This window comes from Sander vitreus, chromosome 9 (assembly GCF_031162955.1).
Source record: "Sander vitreus isolate 19-12246 chromosome 9, sanVit1, whole genome shotgun sequence".
Classification (NCBI taxonomy): Eukaryota; Metazoa; Chordata; class Actinopteri; order Perciformes; family Percidae; genus Sander; species Sander vitreus.
The window spans coordinates 6268384-6288032 of NC_135863.1; the positions used below are offsets into that span (position 1 = coordinate 6268384).

At 40.8% G+C, this 19649-nt stretch overlaps 2 protein-coding genes and 1 non-coding gene across 6 annotated transcripts in view; 2 read left to right on the plus strand and 1 right to left on the minus strand.

Annotated features, from left to right (window-relative positions):
• Window positions 1-38: 38 nt before the first annotated feature.
• Window positions 39-6342, minus strand: nasp (nuclear autoantigenic sperm protein (histone-binding)). 2 transcript variants are annotated; one of them, XM_078258461.1, is made up of 15 exons: window positions 6162-6342; window positions 5670-5723; window positions 5466-5576; window positions 5056-5136; window positions 4717-4823; window positions 3853-4254; window positions 3568-3626; window positions 3422-3492; window positions 3172-3245; window positions 2560-2748; window positions 2183-2346; window positions 1890-1967; window positions 1702-1776; window positions 979-1104; window positions 39-234 (listed from the first exon to the last, which is right to left on the minus strand). In XM_078258461.1, the coding sequence occupies exons 1-15, from the start codon at window positions 6197-6199 to the stop codon at window positions 196-198; spliced, it is 1668 nt and encodes a 555-aa protein (XP_078114587.1). In that variant the 5' UTR covers window positions 6200-6342; the 3' UTR covers window positions 39-195. The 2 variants fall into 2 exon arrangements, with proteins under 2 accessions (XP_078114587.1, XP_078114586.1); XM_078258460.1 differs by lacking the exon at window positions 3853-4254 and having other exon boundaries at window positions 6162-6338.
• Window positions 6343-7959: 1617 nt separating this feature from the next.
• trnam-cau (transfer RNA methionine (anticodon CAU)) lies at window positions 7960-8032 on the plus strand. The gene has a single exon. It is a non-coding gene; the product is annotated as a tRNA-Met (tRNA).
• LOC144523130 (glypican-5-like) overlaps window positions 8014-19649 on the plus strand; it is a 53716-nt gene continuing 42080 nt past the window's right edge. The window contains exons 1-5 of one of the 3 annotated variants that reach the window (XM_078258463.1): window positions 8014-8081; window positions 9190-9295; window positions 12012-12173; window positions 16831-17378; window positions 18547-18729. In XM_078258463.1, the coding sequence (XP_078114589.1) occupies window positions 8034-8081; window positions 9190-9295; window positions 12012-12173; window positions 16831-17378; window positions 18547-18729 (1047 nt within the window). In that variant the 5' untranslated portion in view covers window positions 8014-8033. The other 2 variants (XM_078258464.1, XM_078258462.1) reach the window with 2 other exon arrangements.

Here is a 19649-nt window from a genome sequence, read left to right on the forward strand (position 1 = left end):
AAGTCAAAGAGCTCATGGATACAAAATTTACATCTGCATTTTTTTTAAATTTTTATTCTTTTACTACAAGTATACAAAACTGGACAGACAAATCTATGAAAATGGATCTTATTTACAGGAACAAGTGTTAAGGTGAAAAGGGGCTGGACAGGCATGCTGTGCTGGTTTCGAAGATCAGGAAAGAGACGAGGACGGTCATGATGAAGACTCCACAGAAGCCGACTGGTTAGCAGACTACAGGAAACAGAAAACAAAAACACTTAGTCAAACAAGGATTTAGCACTCAGCCTGCCCATCATCTCAAGAGAAAGTTGCAGATTGCTGGTTGGTCTTGTAAAGAGCATTCACCACCTGCAGTTTTAAAAACACTTCAAAGTGGTTTCAACAAACTGCCAAAAGACAGCATTTACACAAAGATTTGTTTTTCCCAAGTAAGGAAAAAAGGACATTTGAATTTTACCACAGTAACAGCCAATGCTGCATATAGTTACATGTGCTCTGTGATTGACCAGTATTTCGTTTTGCAACTATACAGATAAGCCACTTCACCTAATAACTTTGGTGACGTGGAGGAGAAAAAAGGTCTGATCACCTTTGTCTTGTGATCAGACCAGCCAAAAAGGTCCCAGACACAAAGTGTATCCCACGCATCAGTTTCATCATCTTTAACAACCTGTATGTGTTAAGCATCAAATGGCACAGGACTCCAAACTTTTTCGGAGGCATTTGTAGTTTTGGGGTACATTTCCCTCCATAAATGCAAACCGCAACATGTCAGCTTTTTCAGATGACCTACATTAATTGAATACTAGAAACCAAATTAAGAAAGGACTTGAACCACCAGAAAACCATATGCAAGTAGTTACTACTGCATGTTGGGCCATCCTTCCATCTAAGCAGGGTAGCATCGTTAAAGCACATTTTGTGAGTGCTGTCCTGGAAACTTATTACTTCATAAGACATGAACCTATCACTCGCCTCCTGTGATTTTCCCTCCTGGACTCCATTGCTGGCACTAGAGTCTGCGCTGCCATTAACTGTGGCTTCCTGTTTCGATTGTTTAGCATCAGTGTCCTTTACTGGGCTCTCCTCCTCTGGTTTCCTCTGTAGAAACATAAAACTGGTCAGGGAGGGGGCGGGGAAGAGAAGACTGAACGCTCCTGTGCATGACCGTTCAATGCAAACAATTAAAAAAAGAGGTTACATTCAGAAGAGGGTAGCTAAAACCAAATGTGGATGTCAAGGTCACACATTTAGTACATCATGCACACAAAACAAATTACCCCCAAAAAAAAAAATTTAAAAAAACCCAACCCTTATTCACAGCATTAAGCAGTATCAAAAACTCAAACACCTACACACATGCCACAACTACAGTAAGGTAACCAACACAAGTCAGACAAACACAAGATAGGGCGACATTTGCAAAAAAGCCATGACATCCCTACAACCAAAGCAGGCAAGCACATGGACCTTGCAGCATAAAGTGAGCGGTACATGGCCAGTTACAGAGGATATACCACCAGTATAGAGTCCGCTGTCAAGGTTTCCATCCTTGAATTAAAATGGTTGCGTTTCAGTGGGCAGAAGGGACTGCAAAGACACTTTCGCTTCCGAGCCATCACTGGTGTGAAATTGCAGCAGTCAAGATGAAAAAACCAATAGTTGGTGGAAACTGGACAGGAGACAAGTGGGCCTCACCTTTTTCCTGACGAGGTGAGAGATGTTCGAGACGGCTTTGGAAGACGAGGCACCGTCAGACGATTTAACCGGGATCTGAATCAGAGTTTGGTTTGTTTGCTTAGAGATGTTTTGTAGGGCATTCAGTCATGTTACACAATAAGCTGGGCATTTAAAAGCTTCAAGATGCACTAATGCAGTGTCCTTACCTGGCTAACTGTTGCAAATGCTGAAGATGAAGGGCTGCCATTTTCACATAGGAATGCTGATGAGGTTGAGGCTCCGCCCTGCAAGAGGTTAGTCAGTTACCCAGGAGCTGAAGCAGTTTTGATAGCTTTGGTACATCTATACTGCATTCTAATAACCTCCACGTGGATTTTTACACAGGAAACTTAAACACCAAGCCAAGATGTACAAAAAAGTACCGTTTAAAGAAAATAGCTCCAACTCTGGATGGGTTTCACCCCCTAACACAGTATACACCTTGTCACTCTGTACTCACTAGTGTCTGCTGGATGGCCTGGGAGGCAGTGCTGGCTGTTCTCTGGCTTTCCTTGGCATCCTCAACCTTTTCCCTGATGTCAGGCAGAAGCTGCTTCAGCTCTTCCATCTCATTCTTCTCTTCTGCAGCCACATCTGCTGCGGCTATCACCTCCTGCAACATGGCTATACACAGACAATGACTGATTAGTATAACAAAAATGTGATAACCGCATCAGTGCGGACCCTCAGCTGCCATAATTTGAGTTACAACTTTTGAGAAGTGCGCAGTATTTGAGTGAGTGAAAAGTGCATAATGTGAGCACTTTAAGACAAGGGGTAAGTGCAACAGCTCTTTTTTATAAAAAGCTGGTCTCCAAAGAAAGAACTCAGTCTTACCGAGACGGGCCTCGATGACTTTTATGGAGCTGGTGTAGTGCTGGATGGCCTGGCTGTACTGATCCATGTAGCACAGTGTGGTGGCGACATGGTAGTGGGTCTCAGCCAACAGGCGACTGTGGGGAGGCAAGTGCTTCAGCTGCAAGGCAAGACACTCCTGGAAGTCTTCTAGCGCCTGGGGATAGTTACCTGGGGAGGGGAGCATGAGAGGAAGATTTTGGACAATGGCTTCATATTTAGCTTGTTCTGCAGTGGTACCAATGGCCACTCTAGTGGGGAATGAAAGAAACATTTAAATATGTTAAACGATAACTGATCGACATTAGCAACACACATGTTTATGAGTCACTGATCTGTTGAGTTTTCAAACTGCATCATTTTCAGGCCCTACATCCTACTAACACCATTTAAAGAAAATAAAAAAACATTTAAGGCCCCAAAATTACTAACTATTAGAGGGGTGAACAGAAATCTTTGTGAGGGGCCAAACTTATATTCCACAAGAAGCCATGGCAGAAGTAGGTGTTAATTCAGAACATGGATTTTGAAAGGAGGGCGCAAGTGGGCCACCAGATGAACGGGACCATCCCAGATATGCTGAATGGAACCTACCTGATTCAGCACTGACTTCTCCGAGTTTCAGATATGCCTGGGCTGCCATCAGCTGGTCATCTTTGCCTTCCTTTCTGTGATAAGAATAATTTTAGTGCACAGTCTCACATCCTCAAGCATGTCCGTCATAAAAGTCAGAATGTATTAAGTGACCTGATTCAACTTATTGTGTATGAATCTCTCCAGTGACTTAAAATGCATATTAACTTGATTTTGAGCCCTTGGCTTCATCTTGCCACATTGCCCTTACTTTTTGTAGATGACTTTAGCAACCTCCAGCATCTCCCACGCCAACTGCAGATTGCCAACTTCGTCCTCTTCCTGTAAAGGGGAGGAACGCACATCAAAAACCTAAATATTCACACGTCAAAGAGACCTCCATGTATGGGAACTCACCTTGTCCTGCCCATTTCTCTCTCCAGCCTCATCGTCTTCATCGTCATCATCATCATCATCTGTTGAAACAGGTGGTTAATTACAGAGAGCTAGATAATCATTTGTGTTGGGACTGAAACTTAAGTGTTTAAATTGACAAACGTTTACCCTAAAGTGCAATTAACACTTGCTCCAGTGAGTTTCCCCCTTCACCTTTTACACCCAGTAATGTGGCCGTTTTATCAACACCAAGATTGTGCGCCACCCTTCCACGCAAACCGTGTTCTGTATCCAAAGACCTACTACCCTCTGGTTCCTCATTGTCCTGTTCTGCCTCCAGCTTGGATTCCTCGTCATTTCCTTCGGTCTTCTCGCCAGTCTGCTCTTTGAATTCCTTAACCTTCTCCATCGCAGCTTCTTTTCCAGAAGACCCAGGACTTTCCTCCGCACCATTTACACAAGAATCTGGGCTTCTCTCAACTACATTCACTTTAGCCTTCTGGTCTGAACCCTTTTCTTTCCCACTCACAGGGAGACTTGAGGGTTCCTCTGAGCCATTCAGGCGTTTTCCCGGGGACTTGACCACATCATTTTCCACCCCAGTGTTGCCCTTTCCATCCTCAGACTCCAGCTTGAGGTCAACTGGCTCAGTCTTCTTCTCAGCCATTGCATCATACACCTGCTTTCGTAGCTCATCTCTAGTTTCGTCTGCGCCAGAGTGGCATTTGAAAACAGAAGTTCACATCAGATAGTAAAAACACCAGGACCAGTTCAACTATGACAAATGTCATAAAGCTGGCCCCTCCCACAGACACTTGCCAGGAAGCTCACAACTCATTGAGAGGAACATAAGGAAATGTCTGTTGTTGGGCTTCTTACCTGCACCAAACAACTGTACATGTTTAACTTAAGTATGTGCTGAAAAGCAAAGTCAATGTTTTACTAGAACTGGGATTTAAGGAAATGCATGCAAGAAAATACACCTGAAAACCCTCTGGACAAACTTGCAATATACACAAAACTGACTTGACCTACCAAACTAGAAGCATTAATTGTGCCTTGTAGGGAACTAAAAACTTGCCATTATTACACAAAGACTACATTAAGAATCTACAATTACTTCTGAACCAATTCCTTAATCTGGCAACTCTTCAAGACAGATATACTGACCATCAAGATTGTTGGCACCCTCAATATTTGAGCCGTTAGGCTGCTCTTCTTCCTCAGATTCTTCTGGGACTCCCTCCAGGGCATTACCAAGGACACTGTTCTCCATCCTAACAAAAAAAAGAGAAAATAAGTTGAAGTCCAAATGTGAACACTATTCAACAGTTGTCCAGTCAGCACTTTTTTACAGTCAATGCAAGGACAACACTGCATTCTGGGCTCACATCATACAAATAGCAAGGATCATAGTGATGCAACATTAATCTCCTTGTATCAACTTTATAGTAACATCACCTAATATGCAGTCTAACTTAAGTTTAAAAAAAGGTGAAGTTAACCAACCTGGCAAGCTCCAGCAGGGACTTCCCACAAAGGAAGAAGGCCTCACCACACTCTTCTGCAGTGTCACCGTACTTAGCAGCCCTGGCAGATAAGACAAACTTGTTATGTGGAGCAAGTTTTGCTGGGAGAGGTGGTGATCCAGGTATAGCCTACAGTTTTAAAACCAAAAAGCAAACTACTAGAATAGCGGAGGAATTTAAACAACGGCATTTATGCATTTCAGACTCAATACAAGCTGTAAACAAATTTTCCCTTTCCAATTAAAGGGGTAAATCCTCAGAAAAACAGCAGCGACTAATACGGATTGATACAAAATTCAGTGATGTAACTTTGTTTAACATAGTATTAACAGTGAATATTGCTTTCCGTGTTGAGTCTGTCACAGCGCTTCACCATAGCGTCACACTCACAGCATGCTGCAAGCGTCCTGGAAGACGCTGACAGCAGAAACAACATCTCCCATCACTAAATGCCTGTTCCCTGTGCCAATCAGCTTCTTTGCCTCCTCCGCGACGTCAGAGCTGCAGGGGAAAAAAATAAAACACATATATAAAAGTGAATGTTCAGATGTTAACAGATGCAGGGGAGTTTTCTGCATGGATAACGTTACTCACCTGTCTGCAGTAACGTTAGCTGCTGCTGCTGAAGAGCACGGCTTCTCCTCCACACTGCAAGAGGCAACGGAGTTTAAACTTTCAGTCAATGCCAATACAAACTTACGTTACCGGAACTGATTCTTTAGTACATCGTAAAAGGCATCGTAAAAGGTTTACGATGCGTGTGGACATGTTAGTTGCGCTTTATTGTTATTAGCACCGTATGGTGGTAGCCAACTAGCATAATGTTACCAGCCGAGTGGATTGATAGTTTGTTAGTAGCGCTTGCAGCCACAGCTAAACAACCCTTTAGTTTCATAGTCATTGTCTGCAAGTATGAAACCCCTAGATGTCATACAACCAGTAGTGTCACTAACCATGCAAGGTCGTCAATGTTAGCCGCGTTATCTAGCTAAAGGTAAGCTAGCTGTGTGTGTGTGTGTGTGTTTTTTTTTTTTTTTTCCAGCGTAACGTTACGTTACACCGTGAACAATTACAAGCGAATCTTACCTCCCAGAGCTCGACGCAATGGACGTTTCCTCTGGCATTTTTTTCAGGACGACAGTAGAGCGAGACAAACGGGCACTGTGGTGTCCAGTGAACGAAGAACAGGTACCTCCTGTGACAGTCTTTTGTTGGCGCGCTTAAATAGAGAAAAGAAGGCTTTCTATTTCCGCTTAACTTGGAACGCGGGAGATTGGAGTTAAAGGGACCGCAGCAAGTATCACGATGCATTCAGGGCCCGTGGGGAAAATAAATTCAAGGCAGCATGGAATATAAGGGACCGTTCGGTATTTATGGAATGGACCACCGGAGGAAAATAGTGGATAGTCATGTCTTTGTATTCTTTGTTGAGGGAAGGGTCACCCAACGTCTTTTAGTCTAGGGGGGATAACTAAGGAATAACCCGCAAACCGGGTGTCCTAACTCTCCCGCATCCAGGTCTCGCTTCAATTCCCGGCATGTATCATGCCCCTATGTAGGCCTACCCATTATCCGCGTTGGGTGGACAGCATCAGAACCATGTCTTTCTCGATCACTCTGGACAGCACCCCGCGTTTGCATACACCGGTTTCACAAAACTAACACAGACCTACCTACCTAAAGCCAGCTGCCATGGCGGGATCCGCGCCGGTATCATGATGCCCGTTCTCTTAATACATCCATGATGATGCCACGACTACCAGATTACAGCAGTAGGCCTAGCTATATGATGAAATAAAATTATTTTATAGGCCGAAAATATCCAGACTTTAAAACACAAGAGAATTACATACATATTGTTTATCCTGACCAGATTTAATTTCCCAAACACAGGTACACATCTGTCACTCAAGAACCGTTTTCCGTTATCAGTTTTTAATGAGCTCTGAAGAACCGCTGAGGTGTTGTAAACTCATTGAACACACTGACTGTCAAATAAAACTGCAGTTCATTTTTGACTTATATGAGTAAATCTACTGAAATTAAAACAATCTTGGTGGAGTGTGATGTGTAAGATGAGAAAGCAGAGGTAAGTCATGTATGTCATGATTGTAAAAAAAACAAACAGTGGCAATAGCTGTAGACTACATCTTTGCCAAGCGCAAACCAGTACAGAAGGCATCAATAAATTGTTGGGGAGGGTCATGCCTCTTTTCCCAATCGTTTTGGAGGGTCATAGAAAATGTATTGCTGGCGAATGGAGGGTCAAGTCTATTTTAACTAAAGATCCCAAAACTCCTCCGGTAGCCCCTTAAATAAAAAACAAACAGTCCCTAACAGAATTGTATTAAAGACAAACACAAATATATTACTGATTGGCACACAAAAGTAAATAACAAGTAGCATACTTTAACAAGTGGATATTTTGTTTGATTTTCCTTTTGATTTAGCAGCCTAAAATAAACAAGTATATCAGCTTACATTAACGTTACCTGGTTATGCATGGGTAATTGAGACTTAACGTTACTCTAACTGACGTTCATCATCTTTTTAATAATTAAACTTAATATTATAATAATAAAACTTCGAGACAATAGAATAGGTTAGGTAGTTCTACCAATGGTGAAAAGTGTAACGAAGAGTGGTTTTCACAATTCTTGCTAGTGGGGCAGCATCATGGATGTGGCGGCATCTGATCAAATCTTGGTAGAATTTTTGGTCGTGATGGGCAAAGCGATTGGCTCTCATATGAATTCGGGTGGCGTGGCTTTCAGAGTATGACGCGGTCCGCTCTGTTTCAGGACAGGAACCTGAAAACTCAGGTGAGCTACTTTTACATTTACTTTACTTTTAAATATGGTTTCCATATGCTTTAGTTTTCGAAGCCTCGTTGGCGCAGTAGGCAGCGCGTCAGTCTCATAATCTGAAGGTCGTGAGTTCGAGCCTCACACGGGGCAAATGTTTTGTTTCATCTATATACAACGTCACCACTTTGAAAAAAATAAGGTATGTGGTCCCGTTAAACCGTTTGATCGTGTTTGAGCGTACCATGTCGATACTTTTATACATTTTGATAGCAGAGAATCACAGTAGCTTATTACACCTGCAATGGACGTGTCCTCGAACGCAATTAACTGACAGGTGCCTTTTATCAATAACGGGTAAGCTAACGTTACTGATACTAATAGCACTGGCGCTAATTTTCTGCCTCAGCTAACCGCTAACAAATTGTAGCAAGTAGGCCTAATAATGAAGCTAACTATAGATTATTGTTGGTTAATTCAACAATACTCATCCTAAATAATATAATTAGTTAGTGGTAACATATGTAACACCACACAATAATTATTGAAGTCCATATAACTATATAACTTAACGTTAGCCTATATTATGAATATTGTGATTACATTATTCAATTTCAGGAGCTGTTAAACACATGACTGCTATGAACCAAAAAGGCCAGCGAGTGGCGCTCATGTTCCACTATTAAACAGTATCTTCCACTCACAACTCTCAGTCAAGTGTAATGGACCTTATCTGCAGAAACAGCTGTTGTAGCAGTATGTGTGTGTGTGTGTGTGTGTGTGTGTGTGTGTGTGTGTGTGTGTGTGTGTGTGTGTGTGTGTGTGTGTGTGTGTGAGTAAAAGAGGTAATGCCAGTTAAAATAAATAAACAGATGGCTTATGACCACATAACTTTGTACATTGCCTGTATTTCTTATAATTGTTATGGCAGTTATGGTCTTATTGTGTTGTCATTTTCTTAACTATAATAAATTATTGTTAACATAGTTGCTGTAGGCTTAGGCCTATAGCAGACACACGTTTTCAAACGACATAGGTATTTTGGGTGCACATGTCAATAAAGTAGGCTAATTGAGCTAAAGTGAGTGAGAGTCAGAGGGAGAGGAGGGCGCTGAGCCTGACAGTGGGCTCCAGACAGACTTACTGGCTGCAGATGAAGTTTTCAGTCACACTGCACCGTGGGGCTTTTAGGAATTCCTATCAATCAACCAGACTCTATATCTCCTGACTGACATGCGATGTTCCGTGCAGCCTTACAAAACGTGGACTTGCTTTGGGTGATTTTGTTTTATTTTGTTTTTCTACCGGAGACTGGCTGTAAATCAGCCGATGCAGGCAGCTGTCATGAGGTGAAGACAGCCTACATGATGCGCCAAATAGGACCGGTGGAGCTGGTGCCAGACAGGCCGGGAACAGGTCAGTAAATCCCTTTGGAAATATCATGTTAGAATACTATAGGAGGAACACCAAATACACAGGTGGAATGCAACTAAGTACATTTACTGAAGCGCTGGAGCCTACTTGAGTATAATTTTGAGGTAGTCAAACTTAACTTGAGTATTTCCATTTTGTGATACTATACTTGTACTCCACTACATTTCAAAGGCAATATTGTAAATTTTTTTCTATACTACTGCAGATCGTGATTTTAAATAGGCCTACAAAACATATGAGTTTATACATTACAATGCACTGTTATGAATTAAGATACCAACGTTGTTAAAAGTAGCTCCACCTAGATCAGCTCCACAACATCAAAGTGTTTGCTTATTAATGATGCAACTGTAATATTAACCAAATAATGTTATTATTTAACACTGATAGGGCTATTCTGCTGCATAATGACTGCTTCTACTTTTGATACTTGAAGAAAATTAGATGATAATACTTATATACACTTTTATATACGATTGAAGGACTTGGAATCAAGTATTTTTAATTCATTCATTTTCAGTATTCCTGAATTATAAAAATATAAAGGATCCAAATTCTTCCTTTACCAAGTTACCACTGGAAATATATATATATAAGACCCCCACAGCGCAATAACATATTATAAAGATGAGCTTGGCAACTTTCTTGTGCTGAAAATAATTTAAGATAATTGCTATATTCTCCATATGTTCTCCTTTTAAAGACTAAAATAAAAACGAACAAACTTATTGTAGTGTTAAATCAATATAAGGGATCGTCACTGTGCAGCATGGGCCAACACTTCTTAAAGAGACAAGCTATTTCTGTTGAAAACGTACCTTAATAGTCTGCAGCACTTATATAGAGCTCTTGAAAGCATACTTGGCTATAAGTGGTAGTGTTATGCTGTTTTCTAAATGTAAGTGCTCGTGAGATTTTGTCTGGTTTATGAGAGTCATTTTGTTGGCAAACATTTTCAGATGTCCCCGTGTAGTGAAGACAAGAAGTGGATGATACAGATCTCCAGTTAACAAGCTTCATTTTCTTGTCATCTTGAGATAACATAAACTGTCTACTTGTCATAATTATACAGTTCATGAAAATGCATATGAATCAGATGTTAATGGTCTTGCTATAATCAGCATACATGAGGAAATATGTGATAGACATCATTCGATTACATACATCTGCAACAGATTGAACAATCTCTACTAGATCTGTAAAACTATAGCAGGTTGCCTGTGGTCAGTGACACTTAGTTTGCAGTAGCTTGTATCAGTCAAATTAGACGCAAGGCATTGCCGTATCCCTGCACAACATAGTCTTTACATCTGGTGTGGCCATGCAGGAATTAACTTGAGGGAGATGTCATTTTAGGAGGGTGTTTAAGTTGAAAAGCAGTACTCTCCTTGACGGATATATCCACACGGACACTTCCTGCTCTGGATTGGACAAATGCACCATTCCCTGGCCTGTCATTGGTGTTTGCTTCTAATATTCAAGCTGAAAAAACAAGGCATTTTTTTCTGATATTGTTGATCTCCTCCTAAACTAAACTAACTACTAAAATTATTTTATGAATAGTTGAGCTTGAGGTTACATTCTGAAACATACTGACATTTCACAAAAAAAAAAAAAAATTCTTAACACAAGGTCCACTTACTGTAAATGTCCGAGACAGGGATTACAATCTCCACCCACGTATACGGTACGACCACCTGTTGTCATGGGACCAAAAATTCCATTATATCATGTATGCAAACTCCATGTGCAGATGAAAGCCATGTGATGCAACTGAAAGCTCTGGAAAACCTCCAGTGAGTGGACTTAATGCTAAGATTTTATTTGTCATTCAAGTTTAATGAATTATTGTGAAACAAGAAGAGATGCAACGCAAGTTTTTGAATCCTGCTGACTGAGTCAGTTTTGGATTGTTTCCAGTCAGCCGGTGCTAATATGAATAGCTGAAAGTTTGACACAAGACTTAGGTCAGACATAGGTGAAAGGTCCATTCCTCTCATCTCTCTCTCTCATCTCTCTCTCTCTCTCTCTCTCTCTCTCTCTCTCTCTCTCTCTCTCTGCTTTGATCTCAGTCTGCTACTATACAGCTTGGCTTACAGCAGTCTACCAAGAGTCAGACTGCTTCACACTACACACACACACATACACACATACTTTGGTGTGAGTGGTGAAGTGTCGCACACTGTGCATGTCATCATGTCATGTCCCAATGGTCTCATTGTAGAACTATTTTTGTGAAGCCATAAAGTATTGTGCACTGAATGCTTTTAGATTACTGGTCCCTAAATGGATTCACTGACTAACAAGATGGATTCTTATTGGTTTGTTAATCAGTGATAGCATGTGGGATATTCAAATCAAAACATTCAAATCTCTAGCTCTTAAATAGCATTTATGTAGCCCCATGTGTATTGATGGAATTCATTCTGAGTCTTTATTCTGGAAAGAAATATTAAACATTCATCAGATATGTCATTGTTTCTATCAATCATGAGGAACTTGGTAAGTACGCCTACACATTTTTCACCAAGGTCAGAGTAAAGGTTGATAGAAAACCTACGCATACTTCATGAAACAATTCATTCCACCCATCATTCTGTATTGGATGAGATTGAACCTCTCTGTGACTGAAAATAGCAGTGGATCTGCAGTGACTATGACCAGGGCTGAAGCTATTTCTTCTGCCTCTGTCTTTCAGATGAGTCCCTGCGAGTGTGTGTCTACCCTGGGCCCAGCTGCTGTACCAGTAAGATGGAGGACAGCTACATGGCAGCTGTTCGCAGTGAGACGCAGCAGAAGATGCGATCCTACAGCTTTGAACTTAAGTACCTGATTGCTGGACACGCCAAGGCCTACCAAGGTAAAGGAGAGAAATGGAGTCATAAAGGAGGGGTGTATACTGGAGAATACAATACACATATTAAGTTATTTCATGCATCGCTGAAGAGAAAAGCATATCAGAGAACTTAAAAATGAATGTCTGTTGTGAGATGGTGTATGAAGGTATGTACACATACAATGTACACGAAGGCTGATTTTCGTATTCAGTCAACTGCACTTTCTTATAAGTCCTTTGTGTCAAAAGTGACAGAAATGATTTGCTTTCAGTTTCTCAATCATAACAAGTTGCTTCTTTTTTGTTTTATATAATTTTAATGAGATATTCTTGGACTTGCCTTTGGACTGTTGGTTGAACAAAATAAGTAATATAAAGACATCAACGTGGGCTTTGGGAAATTGCAATGGGAACTTTCCACTATTTTTGGAAGTTTTGATTAAGAGGATCAGAAAAATATTATAAAAATATTCCAAGATTAATCGAGAAGGAAAATAATCATTTCTTGAATTTAAACAATAAAAAGCTTGCTTCTGTTTCAGATATGCTACGGTAATACTTTTCCTTATGGATTTATTATGATTAACAAGCGCTAATAATGTCTGTGGGTGATTCAAGAACGTAAATCAAAGTGACTTCAATAGCAGTGGTGATTTTGGTGTTTTAACAGTTCTGTCAAGTGTCTGTAGCCCCCCTGGCATTCTCACTTTGTGTGTTCATCATGAAATAGCTAGTTTGTGTCAGGGTGGTGGTGTGAGGCCAGTTTATTTTGTGAGGCGCCACAGTGGCTAGCCAAACAAACAACTGCTCTTCGATTGAGTCTTTGAGAGAGAAAACTCTCAGAGGGAGCAGCGGAAAACTTTGTTACAACTCTCCGCTTTTTTTCTCTGTCTGTCTGTCTCTGTCGCTGCGGTAATCAGGTTTTGTTCTTGACCAATGAGAGAGCGAGGGACGAAGAATGTTTACATTCAGTACGTATCCGCAGCAAAGTGTTGTTGCCGTGGGCAACAGCCGGTCCCTAACGGGCTGCTCTGAATAGAAGGAAGAATACGCTGCTTGTCCACTTGTCTCTCAACACTATTCACCAGTCTGTGTGTGTGTGTGTGTGTGTGTGTGTGTGTGTGTGTGTGTGTGTGTGTGTGTGTGTGTGTGTGTGTGTGTGTGTGTGTGTGTGTGTGTGTGTTTGCGTGCATGAATGTGTGTTTGTGTGCATATGGTGTAGAGATTATGAGACGGGCAGAGTTGATGAAAACCCAGCAGACAGACATGGCAAACATGTACCTCTCTTTTTTTTGTCTCTCTATCTCTATCTCCCCTGCTACATCTGAATGCACTCAGGCTCCGTTTCAGCTGCTGTTTATGCCCAACGGATGGCTAAACCATCCATGGGTAAAATGAATGCAAAACACCCGTAAACAAAGAAGGGCTGAATAAGGCTAAAACTGCAGCCATTGAAAGAAGACACATTTAGAATTTGCTACATTTACTTAAAATGTACACAATATGATTTAAATATTTAAAGAGTAAGTTCACCCAAAACACAAAACCAGATATTTTCTCATTAACCCCGAGAGATATCTACCTATGCATATCATTTTTTCTGCTATAGTTTTGTAATAAATAAATATTCTTTGAAAATACTGTAGCCCCCTCAGTACAATAGAGCTGAATTGGATTTGTATTGTGCTGCTCAAAACATTAAAAAAGTGCAGAAAAAATAAAAAAACTTTTAGTCGGGCATACTAGTTTTCACCTCACATGTTTTTACAAAACATACATTTATAGGCACCTTTTGGTCTTTTGGGCCATTCCTTTTTTTAGGTGTAAGATACAATTGTAAGATAAAATGTATAACTTCAGTAACAGTATGATGGATTCTCAGGAGACCTTTTTGTTAACAATTTTATGCTTTTTTTGTTGGGTGAACCAATCCTTTAACGAATGAAATTACAGTACTTTTGCATGACAGCAGTGTTCTTCAACAGCTGAGCTGAATCTCAAAGGATCCTCTCTCCAAAGCACAGTGATTAAAACCCGATAGAGAAACTGAGACATGCCCAGAACGGGTTTTAGTCAGGCTCTATTTACACCCTGAGGATTACTTTAGTGTGTGTGTGTGTGTGTGTGTGTGTGTGTGTGTGTGTGTGTGTGTGTGTGTGTCTGCATGCTTGCGTGTGTTTCTCCTGGCACTGTAAGACCCTCGTGCCCTCTTTACCACATCGCAGCTGTCATCCAATCACAGAGGGTAAAGAGCTAATCACATGACCCCAGAATAGTCTTTGCTGTGTCACTCGATGCCATCTGTATTTGTGTTGCTATTGCCAGGACATGGGTATGCAAACACATAAAAGGGAGAAGTTCTCAATCAGTACTGCTCTACCACCTTTATCCATTTGGGTGAAAATGAGTGTAAGTGTACAGAACTAAAACAAATACCATGTCACAGTTGTGTAAACTCTAAAGGATTGCCATAAACTGGAAAGTCAGGTAGTCGCAGCTGTGATAGTGCAATACAAAGTTGTTAAGGCATGAACACACACACACACACACACACACACACATACACACACACACACACACACACACATGCACACTTACTGACTGACTTAATGAAAGTCACAGATAAATAGATTTCTCTCTATCTCTTACTTCCAGTTTGTGTGTGTGTGTGTGTGTGTGTGTGTGTGTGTGTGTGTGTGTGTGTGTGTGTGTGTGTGTGTGTGTGTGTGTGTGTGTGTCAGGATGCCATCAGATTGACATCACTTTTTTTTCTTGGCAAATTTCAAACCTAGACACACACACTTTCACACACCACTGGCATGCAGCCTCTGTGAAGAGTGCTGTCCACTTTATTAGACCCTGTCGGACATAGGAAGCACAGTAGATCCTGAGTCATTATCACCTGACTATAGATAACAGGGTAGTGAAAACGAGCTCAGAGATGAATTAAGTTCTGTGCTATTTTGGCTCGCATGCAGCAGGATAAAGTCAGTCCAAGGTTAGTAAGACAGACACTGTGTGACAAGCAAAACTGATACATGCACAGATATGGAAATGCCACATCTTACATGTGAGAGTGACATGTATCTACTGTATGTCAGTCATGCCCCCATTTTGAAGTTGGAACAATTGTATATAGACTCACTGTATATACGTTACATAACACACTGTATAGGCTTGCTTGGTATATGACCGTATTATGTAACATATATAAAAATCTCTATCTGGTATAGAAGCATATGTTTATGTCTTACATATTAACCAAGAACATGTTTGCTCAAAGATATACATATTTAACTGTGCTGTTGAAACACCTGTTAAATATTTTTTAGTTGCTGTGTTTATTTTACAGTTTTATATAATACACTAATGGAACATTTGTCATTTATTAGGTGTACTTATTTATTACAGTGCCCTATGGTGTACCCATAGAGATGTGCATCTTTAAGCCAAATGCCAAATAATGAAAAAATAAGTACTTTTTGTTATTCTTTTTTCATATTTTTGTATTCTTTTACTTTCTAATCGTTAGATTCTAAAAGTTACCAAGAGATTATTGAACAGTAGCAATTAAATGGAGACTGCTATTGCTTATAATGTTTCTTTTGCCACTCAAGCGTGGCTCTAAGTCGGTTGGTCAGCTACCACTTTGGTCCAGACCAAAATTTTGCTCTAAGGATGAATTCCAATCCCTGTTCTTTTATTCTAGGGCCTTCATAAATTCCAAATGTCACTTTGTCAACTTCAACTTCAGTTGATTTAAATTGCACATCACCCACAAAGGGATCATTAGACTGACAGGAAATTAGCTAATTTGGTAACATTTAAAGCGTAACTCACCAAAATGCTACCTAGGGTCTTTTTGTGAATGTACCCGAGTCAAACTTTTGTTTAGAAGCGCCACTTTTAAGATTGACCATATTTTTGTTTTGGTCAAATGGCCTTTTGAATGGGAGTGCTAGGGGCACTACTATGATAGCATCAAAAACGCTATTTTTAAAAACAATAATGCAACTACGAATGCAACGTAACAATGCGATGTGAGAGTAAAGATAGAAAGCTCCTAAAGCTTAGTTCTATATAAATGCACGGATAATTTGTTGTTTTGTCATTAGTGAAAAACAATATTGACCTTGTAGTTGAAAGAGGAGCCTCATATAGGAATGACATTTCCTCCTATGGAGTCCGTTCATTCGCATTCTGAGATCGACACTTTTTGACTGGCAAGATGGCGGCGAGCGGAAAAACCAACTGCTAAAGTGAGTTGTTCAAAACCTTTCTTTATAATGAACTCTGTGAACACAAACAATGTTCTCAATGCTCGAGTTCATGTGTAGAGCCCCTGGCGATACTTCGAGCAAAGTTTCATGTTGTGTCGAGCCTTCTTAGTGTTTTAAAAATAGCGATTTTGATGCTATCATAGAAGTGCACCTAGCACTCCCATTCAAAAGGCCATTTGACCAAAAAACGAAAATACGGTCAATCTTAAAAGTGGCGCTTCTAAACGAAAGTTTGACTCGGGTTCATTCACAAAAAGACCCTAGGTTGCATTTTGGCGAGACTTACGCTTTAATAATCTTGTTAATGTTATTTTTGTTATAGTCATGATTAATTATCTTAGATATTTGTCACTAGTGCACATGTACAATAAAATGCGTGTTCATCTTCTCTCTCGTTCCAGACACTTTTGAGTCGCTCGTGTCCTTCACATCTAACCTGACCAGCACTCTGTTCGACAGCGCCTACTCTGCTCTGGCGTCCGACTGTCGCCCCCTTGTGTTTCAGCTGTTCAGCGACATCAAACGCCACCTTTCTGGAGACTCCAATTCCACATTGGACAACACTGTGCGTCGGTTCTACAATGATCTTTTCCCATTGGTCTACCGCCGCCTGCTCAACCCTGGGATCGGCCACATGACACCCAAGTCCTATTTCCCCTCCTCCACAAATCACGACGACTGCCTGCGGATGACGCGGCAGGATGTCAGCCCGTTCGGACCCCATCCTCGCCTCCTGGTCAGCAGCTTGTCCCGTGCACTCGGGGTGGGCCGAGCACTGAGCCGACTGCTGGTACTGGCTGGAGAGGTCGTGAACGCGACCGAGAAGGCAACGTTATCCAGAGAGTGTGGGCGAAGCTTAGTGAGGATGCAGTACTGTTCTCACTGCAGAGGGATGACACTGATACGGCCCTGTACCGGACTGTGTGTCAACATTATGAGAGGATGTCTGGTAAGTGTTGGAATGTTTGTGCATTTACTGTTTGTATGTGCGCATCTGTTTTAATATGTGTGTGTGCTGGATGAGAAAGTTGATAGAAAGATCATGTCTGTGCATTAAGTATGGAGCTTAAGGAGCACAATGGAAACAAGCCACTAGCACCTCTCTTACTAATTACCACGTTATATCTTGTTTATTTAATCTGTAGAGAACATAAATGTAGAAATGACAATGTGTGGTTTTATAATAAGCCTAAATAAATCCTAAGCCTAATAAATAAGCCTATTTCCCAAAATGTTGAACTAGTCTTTTAAATTAACCTGCCCTTAAATCTCCTGCAACTTCCAAGGTAAACATTTTTGAATAATAAGAAGAAGAAGAAGAAGAAGAAGAAGAAGAAAAAAAACATGCTTTATGAAATTACATTTAGAAATTAAAAATGTAGATATATCATATCAGTAATGTTTTGCTTCTTTAAAATATGTGTCATCTCATTCCAGATTTAGAATTATAGGGTTGTCAGAAATTATTCAAATGTTATTCTCTTAGGATCATGTGTGTGTGTGTGTGTGTGTGTGTGTGTGTGTGTGTGTGTGTGTGTGTGTGTGTGTGTGTTGTAGTTGATATGGCACAGCATTTTGTCATCAATAAATCATTCCCACGTTAGGTTTTGAATTGACAAATAACAAGAGCATTGCCAAGAGAACTGGCAGTGTCTTCCGTGCATCTACTCGGCCGCTTTAACAGCGCCCACAATAGAGAGACTTGGAAGATGGCAGTGTTCATCCCACTTGAGAGTTTCTTGGAAGAAAATAAAGTGTGGTGGTAAAACAACTTATATCATGTTTATCGTCTTCAGTAAAGAGCAAAGTCAGGGACACGTAGGACCAGCCTCTCTGTGACAGAAGGCAACTCACTTCATGGAAAATGCGGTCTTACTCGATACCTTCGTGAGATAGAAACTGCTGGTCATCTCAATCATTGGCTCATTTCAGTCGATCTTCAATCAATAGATTTATTGCAGTGTCACAGTCAATTTGTCACTGAAATTGAAACATGTCCTTGTTCTCTTTCTCCACATCTCCTTTCCACATTTGTCACCTCTGCACCCCCTTTTCATCCTCCTCCTTTCTTCACTATGCCATTTCAACTCTTTTTCCATCCATCCTTTCTATTCTAGGTGGGTGTATCAGAGCTTGGCACCCCCTGGGGGAGTTTGGTGGTGTTGCTTCAACGGTTAGCTGCTACCTTAGCAACCAGCAGCAACCACAACAGCCTGGAGTTAGCTCTGTTAGCAGTCCGAAATCATGTGAATGATGCTATACTGCACGCTCAGCTGCACGGGCCACGCGTTACAGCCACAGTAAGCAGAGGGGATGATGGGACGGAGATGTATCCAAGTGTGGTTTGCTTTAAACTCTATATACTATATATAATATATAATTTAGATCCTGGATATTACTGCCAGTCTACTGAAAAAGGTTTGAATACTAAAGTAATTTTGCCCGTAACATGTGCCCAGATAAAATACAATCATTAAAAAGGGATCAGTAACAGATTGTGAAATCACCCTTACTCATATGTCTCAATAATAAAGACATTTGAATTTTGGACACAGAGTGAGGAAGGCCGTGGGTTTTCTTTCAGCCTGGCAGTTGGATCTTCTCACAAAAGCCTTGTACCTAGATGGGCTAAAAACAGCCTCATTCTTCAGAGAATCTGGGGTTCCCCTCAGTCTTGTGTGTGTGCGAGTGTGTATGTGAGTGTGAATACAGATCCAGTGCCAGACAAAGACTGTGGTTGGCGGGACAACCAATACCCAAAATGCAGCTTGGTTCTGAGTGATGAGAAAGTTTCTGTGGTTAATCTCCGGACAAACAGACAGCACACAAACACATTCATGCATGCACACACTGTTGGAGAAGGAAATAGAGTAGCCATCCAACTTTGAGAGAACATTGTGGACTTAGTAGAGTAGATTCCTGAGAGGTAAACAAACATACACAAGCATAATCACACTGCTAATTGTGGCTAATAGGAAAATACCACTTAATTGGATATTTGATCAGGCTTCTTATTCATCAGACCACATCACCAAAAGCTATAACCCCCTAAACCTTTAACAGTGTTCATGTGCACCATTTAAAGTTGATAGATTGCAACATGGATTTTAAAACAGCAGTAATTTTAGCAAACAATTAGGGCCACTGTTGAGAAAACTGATTTTACTGGCCTCCATAATGCAGCATGTGATGGATTTTTTGGTAAATTTGTCAATTTAGT